General features: G+C 35.6%; 1 protein-coding gene across 2 annotated transcripts in view; it reads right to left on the bottom strand.

Annotated features, from left to right (window-relative positions):
• Positions 1–3,859: 3,859 nt before the first annotated feature.
• LOC122220060 (adhesion G protein-coupled receptor B3) overlaps positions 3,860–9,854 on the bottom strand; it is a 362,141-nt gene continuing 356,146 nt past the window's right edge. For both annotated transcript variants that reach the window (XM_042939127.1, XM_042939128.1), the window contains one exon: positions 3,860–4,423. In XM_042939127.1, the coding sequence (XP_042795061.1) occupies positions 4,235–4,423 (189 nt within the window). In that variant the 3' untranslated portion in view covers positions 3,860–4,234. The remainder of the gene's footprint in view (positions 4,424–9,854) is intronic.

Raw genomic sequence — 9,854 nt, 5'->3', positions numbered from 1 at the left:
CCTAAACTCTGGCCCATCCTTGAGTTTAAATAAGTACTGGAAGACTAGCCAAGCACTGGAAGGTGGAACAATCCCCCCTGACAATCTCTCCCAGAGTCGGCTGGCCACAGAGAAAGACACTTCTTGTTCAACTACCTGATCACACCATCTGCTCACCCTTCTTCCACATCTGGTTCTTTCTAGTCTTGTTGACTCTTCCCTGTAAAAGAAGAGTCCTTTCTCCCTGGCATCTGAGATGCTCCTAGATTTTACAGTTGGAGTGTTCTCCCTATTGCAATAGTCTTTACAAATGAAATTTCTCCTTACCTAAGTCTGAATTTGCTTCTTGACACCTGAATATAATTGCCATTTCATTGACTAACCAAACTTCTTCTATCTCTACATTCTGTGATTCTCAGTTCTGTTGTTGCCAGCCCAGTTATGGATTTAACTACAGAAGTGTTTAGGGGAAGATGATTTTGTCATCCTAGAAAATTTTGTGCAGACTGACATGCTGAAGATATATATGTTTTCATATTCTTCAGTGAAGTAATGTTAATTTATAGAATTTAATTGATTTTGACATAGGTAACTTGAAAAAAACTAAAACTTGTAACATTTTCTAAGAAGCTGAGAATGATTTAAAATTTACAATCTAAATTTTCTGAAGCAGTGGTTTATTGACTTCAACTTTTTAAAATTGTGACTGTATGTTTTTAGAGAGTTGTCTGAAGCCAGCCTGAAAGTTCAGGTTGGCCTCTCTCTTCTGTCTCCTGTTGCATATGTGCAAGTAATCACCAAACTAGTGAAACAACAAGTACATTTGAAGAGGATTTGCAAGGTAAAGTGGGTGCAATAGAACCACACAATGGACTATAGAACCAAATCTATTTAAGATCGCCTGCTATTTTACTTAGCCATGCTTTTCTGCTACAATTAGCTACTGGCCTCACCACCCCCATGGCAGCTGATGATGCATGTTTTCTGTTTATGCCTCTACTACCAGCCTGAAGAACATCTCCATGGAATTTTTGGTTATTTGATTTGGGGACTTAATAATCTAGGAGGAACAGTAGAAACTTCATGGTACCATGAGAATGACCCCAGAGTAGAAGAAAGAGGATGTGGGCTCTAACACTATGTGTGTCATTTACTTATGGTGATCTTATGTTGCTTAACCTCTTCTGAGTCTGTTTCTATAGAATAATTAATTCCATCTTCATGTGACAATCTTAAGGGCAAAAAGACAGTATAGGGTAATAAGAGCTTTTAATATTGAAATATTTTTACTTTCACATTTGTATTTTCCATCTTTAGTAGATTGTGAGCTACCTAAAACAGAGGCCCTATATTCTTCCATCTAGCATAGAGGCAAACACGTCATAGTTATTCAGTAAACACTTTTATATGAGCAACTTGCTGTGAATGCATGACTGGAAGCAATGCTAAAATAAACTCCGCCAACAATTCAACAGACATTTATTGTGTGAACATTATTGTGCTAGGTCCCTTAAGAGATACAAAAATGGATCAGACATGAATCCTGCCCTCTAGGCACTTACAGTCCACCAGAGGATATCAGAAATGTGTTTAAATAACAAGGTAGAAGTTTCTTTAAAAGTTCTAAGAGAGGTACAGAAGCATTGCCATAAGAGTTAACAGGAGAAATTATTTTTAGCTTGGAGAATCATGAGAACTTTCACGAAGATGAAATATGAGGTGTACCTTGAAGCATAGAAAAAATGTGGATGTGGGGGAAGGGGAAGGGCTACCTCTCCAAGGGCCCAAAGATCTTGGCAGGTCAAGAGTACAGTGGGCTCAGGACTCAGATGAAATGGCCCAGGGCTGTCTAAGGGGACAGCTGCGAGGCAGTTTTGGCAGAGGACGCGGATGTGCGTGTGCAGTGGAAACTTAGAAGGAGTAGACTCAAAAGAGAGCTTCCTTAAAATTAAGATTACTTGATACTTATTGACCTGCCTGTACTTTTTCCCTTCTAGATTAAAAAACAAACAAAAAGCACCACTACAACTTGGCATCCCTCTTAGAGTAACAAATAAGTTACCCTAACATTTTCAAGTATGCAATTTCTGGTTAATTTTCATACAGTAATATTGAGTTACTAGAACTGGAGAAAAATAGAAGTGAAAAAAATGTAAGATTTCATTTTATGGCAGTGACTGTTGTAGCTTTACAAGAAATATTAGTCTATTGAATTTGTTTTTTAAACATAGAATTTATGTTTTCAAATATACGCTTATTAAGGGTTTTTTCCAATCATGATCTTACAGTTTGAAATGGGAAACTGCCTACATGGTTTTCATTCACTCAATGGGTCACTGAGATGGAGCTAAGCCTGAGTACACATATGTATATCTACACCTACACATAGGTCTGTACATACACATATATGTATATATATGTGTGTATTTATAGACACATGGATATAGGAAGAGAATGAGAAATTGACTAAATATTTCTATCACCAGAAAGTCATCTTATAAATTTAATAAGCATTTAATATTACAATTACATTATAATTGGCATGAAGTTTATTCTATAGAAAAATCACTCCTTAGTTATGTTATATTCTGATGTTGCTTTTATTTTTTAAAATATGGTTAAAAATATATTTTTAACATCTTTACATTGAGAACATTATAAGTATCTGACAGGAGTTCAGCCTGAGCTGGGCATTTTTAAGGCTCTAGCTTAGTGGTGCACTTGAGTGTTGAAGCACCTTTGTCTCTGCCTGGACTCATGGCCTTCAGGGCCGGGTCCCCCAGGTCATGGGTAGCCGGAGCCAGCTCACTTGGGATTCTGACAGACCACAGAAGACCATGCAGTTTAGGTTTAACGACAAACTAATCTAAATAAACATTCTCGGAAGTTTGAAGACCCCGATCTCCTTTCCACTCCCTATAGTTCCTCAGCCTGGAAGTCACAATCTCATCATCCGTTAAAAGGATGGCAAAATTGCTGAAATCCTTTGTGCCATGTTTCCTTTCATGAGACTTTGAGAAAGCAGGAGACATCACCGGTGTGGCTTTCCACAACAGAGGACACTGGAGGCCCTTTTGTAGTCAGCTCACCTCAGACTTCCCACTTTTCAAACCAGAGATAAAGTGTCTACCAAACACATCCACACCCCTTTTCCTTCCACTAGAGAATATACAGATAAGATTTTTTAAAAGTCCTGAATAAGTTCATTTTTTGTGTATGCTATGAAAAACTATAGTACAAGTAGTTTCTTTTGTGAAACATGCAATGGACTTCTTACTTCTAATAAACATTTTCCCTGTATTATGTTTTGTATGGCAACATACTGTGTCCTACCAGTAGTTGTCTTTTTGCCACAAAAATATAGAAAAAAACATAATATTTAGGTAAGAGTATGATGGCAGATTTCTGACAAGCCCCATTTACATGGTACATTGTTCCAAAGGATGTTTGAGTAGAAAATACAGAAGCACTATACAAACCTACTATTACATTTGAGAAATCATTAGCCTCAAAGGAGTAATAACGGTATGCTATTAAAACTGTGAATACATTTTCAGTATCTGTATTGAAAAAAAAATTTATAAATATGTAAATTTCTGTTCAACAAATCCAAAATAAAATGCACTAAAAAACTGATATGTAGACAAAAGTTTATTTACACCATACAACATTTTAAATATTTTATACACAGTTGCAGCAGAGAAAGCTACTCAGAGCTTTCTAGAGAAAACTGCAATAATAAAGATGTGAAATATATTATTCATATAAAAGTGAGATTATTACTTTATTGCATTTAAAGCAATGAAGAATGTAGCTCAACAAACATTCATTTAATGACAAAAACTTTGCTTTTATATTATAAAGTAAAAAGTGTAGTAATGGCCAAACAGACTGTTATAAACTTTAAAAACTGCATAAATATATACATTGTGCTTCATGGTGAAGTTTTTTGAAAACTAAACCATATGAAGCGGTCACAACATGAATCGTTGCTTGAGGTTTATCTATAAAGATTACCTTACAAATCCATTCCACGGGTACTTACAACACAGGATGGTCAGAACTGTACACCTGGTCCTCTCTCCACTAGCCTCACTAGTGAGAAGTTCCCATACGCAAACACCACTGACACTTGGCACATGAAGGTCCTGACACAGCATAGTCACACTGTCCAGATAGAAATGTCAGGCTTCCCAAGTCTTAAGTGTCAGTGCAATAAATTTTTTTATGTCCACCTCAGTCCATTTTGACTTTGTTAAACTTCTGTTTGAAAGTCACCCTCCTGCACGTCCAGAGGCAAATTCAGACACTTCTCCCACTCTGCTGGCCTCAGTTCCAAAGCGTCCTTTGCCTCTGTATCTAAGACATTGATTGTGGTATAATGTTGGTATTCACTGGGGTTTTTGAAAGTGTCCCATGGATTCTTGTTTGGTGCTGGGTTTTCCTGTTGACAAGAGAGGAGAGGAAAGTCATTTATCTGATGACAAGGATTGCCACTTGTTGAAGTTCCCAGGAAGACAGCATGCTTGTGACCTTAATCCAGTTTGTATGATTCAGAGATGATTTGAAATTGTGGCCAGCTGCAGGAAATGGTTTTGATTTTAGTTTTCTTTCATTGAACAAACTGATGAACACCTTCTTTATGTTATTCTAAAATTTTCCACTAATCAAAGGAATGGAATAATTTTTGGAAGGCAAAGTAGATGATGTTTTGTTTTGAGTGTCTTGTGAGATGTCAGTATAGCTCTATACTCAGGTAGGAAGGAGCGTTAGTGTTAAGACTAAATGTAGAAAATTTGGGGTGCCTGGGTGGCTCAGTTGGTTTAGCGTCCAACTTCTGATTTTGGCTCAGGTCATGATCTCACAGTTCATGGGATCAGGCCCCATATAGGGCTCTGTGCTATCAGCACGGAGCCTGCTTGGGATTCTCTCTCTTCCTCTTTATCTCAAAATAAATAAACATTTAGATGTAGAAAAATTAAGTATTTTGGCTGAAGCTTTGGTGAGATAAACAAAATTTGAGGATATGTAATGGGGCATATTATGTAATACGAAAAACAGTCCCCAAACTGGCCATAACTAAATTTCATTAACTTTGCTTAGTTACATACAGATCCAAATTCAAGAAATTATCCTTTTTTAGAATATTAAAATGCTACTGTGTCCCTTGTGTAATCTATTTTCTTCCCTGCTGTAAGTTCCCCACAACTTTCTATATATTTGGGTAGCACACTAATTTAGCAAAAATCATTCTTCCCTTCAAAGAGCACAGATTTTTGGAAAATATATCCAGCAATATAAGGGGTTTTAAATAATGTCCACAGGCCAGCCTTCATTATGTTTCATAGTACACACCCTCTTACTACCTAAGATTTAAGATCTGCTTAATTATGACTCCACTCAGACCTCCATGTTGTAGGGGCTCAATAAATATGAATAGACATTATTCAAAGTTTCTATAGCCTGATATTTTGCTAAGATTTAGCAGTGAACTTATTTTACATAGTGTTATTTAAATATTTCTGTAAAATGAGGGAATTTGAATGTGATAGACTAAGCTGAATAACATCAAAGAACAAGAAGGAAATCATGACTGAATTCTCTTTAGACCAAGTTAGACTACAACACTTAACCAGCTATAATTGTTGAATGTGTCCTTTATTCCTCCCCCTTCTACCCTAAATTCTAGCCTTCAACTGACTGTAATTAATTAGCAGGGGGAACATAAAACAGGTACTGGAATGATTATCTGGGTTCCCCTGACTATATTAAAAATCATTCTCAAGTATAGATCAACAGAAGAGACAAACTATAGAAATATTTATCATAACTAGAAATTAAATTATACCCTTCAATACATTAGATAGTTTTTAACACTTATTAGCCTTAATCATGAGGACATACAAGAAAATAGCTACTTGTTAAGACATGATAAAATTTTAACCTTTAGGATATGTGCACGGGATTAATTCTGATTTAGTCTATTATCCTAAAGTATTATGAACTGTATAGTCTTGTAACTCTTCCCTTCCCCCTCCTTCCTTGCTCCCTTCAACTAATATTTATCAGCTGCTCTGTGCTGGGCATCATATTAGACACTAGGGAGAATAAAGATGGAAAACCAACATGGTTCACTAGGAAGCATAAGATTTAAAGCCTGACACGCGCAGATCCAAATTCCAGTTGTTCTGTTTCATATGAAGGTAATTCTGAGTAATTGACTTGGTTTCCATGAACCTCAACTTTAACGTTGGCAGAACAGAGATATACTTTGTATTGTGGGCCAAAGGAATTGGCAACATGTGCAGATTACCTATATAGTGGGGTTGCAAAAACAAAAAAGTTAAGGGGCCTAGCATAACACCCAGTATTTAATAAATGGTTACTATATATAATAATACTTACCATAAGGTGTTTATAGTTAAATGAAGGTATAAAATATATAGTTATATCTGTGTCTATAATCTAGGAAAAGTGTGGAAGGAGGGCAGATAAGGGTGGAGATAAGGCTTCCTTTTATGGAAAGCATATAAACCTTTCTGAGAAAAGTGACATTAGAATTGTCATAGAAGGATGAGCTTGGTCATAAAGACGTGTGATTGGAGGTTGGGTGGCTGAACAGGCATGCATACTGAGAAGTAAAAATCCAGAGAACATGCAAATAGGACCACTCTGAGAACAATTTATTTTAGTTGGAATGAAAAAGAACAGAATAACTAGGTAGAAGGTGAACTGAAAGCCAGATCATAAGGGACAATGTATTCCAGGGCACTCAATTTGGAATTTACTTTGTAGGCAATAGGGAATGGTTGAACATTTCAGGGCACTACAGTGACCTGAATAATCAATCACTGATTGAAAGGTTCACTGATGTGAATTCTGCTGAATCAAGCCACAGCAAGGATTTATCCATCTTAGACAAAGGCTGTGTCTTAAAGGAGCTTTCTGGGAATCCTTAGTTTGACAAAGTTCAATTAGTTCAGTCCTAAAAAAATTCAAGGTATCAAGGTATTTGCTCATTTGCTTTGAAAACAGGGATTTCATTATGTTTGGAACAGATGCGATTTTCCATTTATATTTTGAAGATCAAGCACCATGGATCCATGAACTAAAATGATGAGTTTAAGACTTTGTCACAATGTCTAGACTCTAATTTCACTGTATTATTGCCAATATATGACTGATTGAATTTCTGAGAGGTTCTATTACTGGGTAATAATAAGGTTGGCTTTCTTATTCATCTCCTCTGGCCTCCCATGGTATTCCCAATTGTACTGTGGTTCTTGCCATTGTTCACAAATGTGTGGACACATTTGTGTCCTTTAGGTCTGAGGCCCATACTGCTTTAGTTGTGAAGAGCTACTGTATCCAGCAGCAGAACTCAACCAAACAGAGAACCACACATAAACTATCAAAAAGTGAAGATAGCTTAAGGGACCTGTAGGACAACATCAAGTGAAACAACATTTCAAAGTGCTGAAAGCAAAAATCCCAACCAAGAATACAAAAATAGTAAAAATAATGACTACAGCAATTAGTTATGGAATACATACACACACAAATGTGAAATGTAACATCAAAAACATCAAATGTCGGGGGGAGGCAGTTAAAATGTAGAATTTTAGAATGTGTGCAAACTTAACTTGCTATTAATGTAGACTGGCACATATATAGGCTGATACGTGTAAGTCTCATGGTAACAACAAAGCTAAAACCTATAGTAGATATGTAAAATTAAAGACAAGCATCAAACCACAAGGGAAGGGAGCAAGAGAAGACAAAGGGAACAGAGAAGAACTATAAAAACAGGCAGAAAACAAACTATAAAAGTGGCAATTAAGTACATACCTATCTGTAATGACTTTAAATGTAAATAGACTAAATTCTTCCACCAAAAGACAGAGTGGCTGAATGGATAAAAAAACAAGACACATTTATGCTGCCTATAAGAGATTCACCTCTGTTTTAAGGATACACAGGCTAAAAGTGAAGGGATGAAAAAAGTTTCACGCAAATGGAAACCACGAAAAAACTGCGGTAGCTATACTTAAGTCAGACAAAATCAACTTTAAAACAAAGACTAATAAAACACAATGGGCATTACATAATGATAAAGGGGTCAATCCAAAAGAAGATATAAATTTGTATCTATGCACCCAACCTAGAAGCATGTAAATAAATAAAGCATATATTACCACAGACCTAAAGGGAGAAATTGATAATGATACAATTATACTAGGGGACTGTAACACCTCACTTATATTAATGATAGATCATGCAGAAAGAAAGTCAAACATCAGCCTCAAATGACCCATTAAAAATGGATTTAATAGATACATGCAGAATACCCATTCTTCTCAAGTGCTCATGGAACATTCTCCAGGATAGGTTATTTGTTAGGCCACAAAACAAGTCTCAATAAATTTAAGAAGACTGAAATCATCTTTTTAGAACACAATTGTATGAAACAGAAAATCAGTCACAAAAATAACATCAAAGAAATAAAATACCTTGAGACAAAAATTAAAATAAAACATAATTTATGTGATACAGTAAATGCAGTTCTAAGAGTGAAGTTCACAGGGATACAGACCTACCTCAAGAAACAAGAAATATCTCAAACATTCTAACTTTACACCTTAAGGAATTAGAAAAAGAACAAAGCCCAAAGTTAGCAGAAAGAAGGAAATAAAGATCAGAGTGTAAATAAATGAAATAGAGATTAAAAAAGACAATAGTAAAACCGATGAAACAAAGAGCTTGTTCTAAGAAAAAAAGAGAAAGGGTTCAAATAAATAAAATCAGAAATAAAAGAGGAGATGTTATAACTAATATAAAAAAAAACGATCATAAGAGATTACTATGAACAATTATATGCCAAATTGGACATAACAAATGTAACAAAATTGGACAGCCTAAAATAAATGAAAAAATTCCTAGAAACAGACAATTTTCCAAGACTGAATCATGAAGAAATAGAAAATGAATAGACTGATTACTAGCAAGGAGATTGAATCAGTAATCAAAAACCTCCCAACAAACAAAAGTCCAGGACCAGATGGCTTTACTGGTAAATTCTATCAAGTAATCAAAGATTTAATACCAATATTTCTCAAACTCTTCCAAAAAATTGAAGAAGAAGGAGCACTTCCAAACTCATGAGGCCAGTATTACCCTGATACCAAAACTAGAAAAGGATGCCACATAAAAGGAAATTACAGGCTATTATCCCTGATGAACACAGATGTAAAAACCCTCAACAAAATATTAGCGATATGAATTTTCAGCAATACATTAAAAAGATCATTCATATACCATGATCAAGTGTGCTTTATTCCAGAGACACAGATGGTTCAATGTCTGCAAATCAATGTTATACACCACATTAATGAAATGAAGGATAAAAATTATATAATCACTTCAATAGATGCAGAAAAAAACATCTAAAAAAATTCAACATCATTTCATAATAAAAACTCTTAACAAAGTGGTTATAGAATGAATGTACCACAACATAATAAAGGCTATATATGTCAAACCCACAGCCAACATTACACTTGGTGGTGAAAAGCTAACAGTTTTTCCTCTAAGATCAAGAACAAGACAAAGATGCCCACTCTTGCCACTTTTATTCAATACACTATTAGAAGTCCTAGCTGAAGCAATTAGGTAAGAAAAGGAAATAAATAACATCCACATTGGAAAAAAAACATAAAATTATGAGTAAAAAACTGTAAAGAGGTGCCTGGGTGGCTCAGTCAGTTGAGCGCCCGACTTTGACTCAGGTCATGATCTCACAGTTTTTGAGTTCCAGCCCTGCATCAGGCTCACTGCACTCTGTGCTGAGCATACTTGGGATCCTCTGTCTCCCTCTC

This window comes from Panthera leo, chromosome B2 (genome assembly GCF_018350215.1).
Source record: "Panthera leo isolate Ple1 chromosome B2, P.leo_Ple1_pat1.1, whole genome shotgun sequence".
Classification (NCBI taxonomy): Eukaryota; Metazoa; Chordata; class Mammalia; order Carnivora; family Felidae; genus Panthera; species Panthera leo.
The sequence above is the reverse complement of the archived record's forward strand: the minus strand, read 5'-3'. Positions and strand labels throughout refer to the sequence as shown.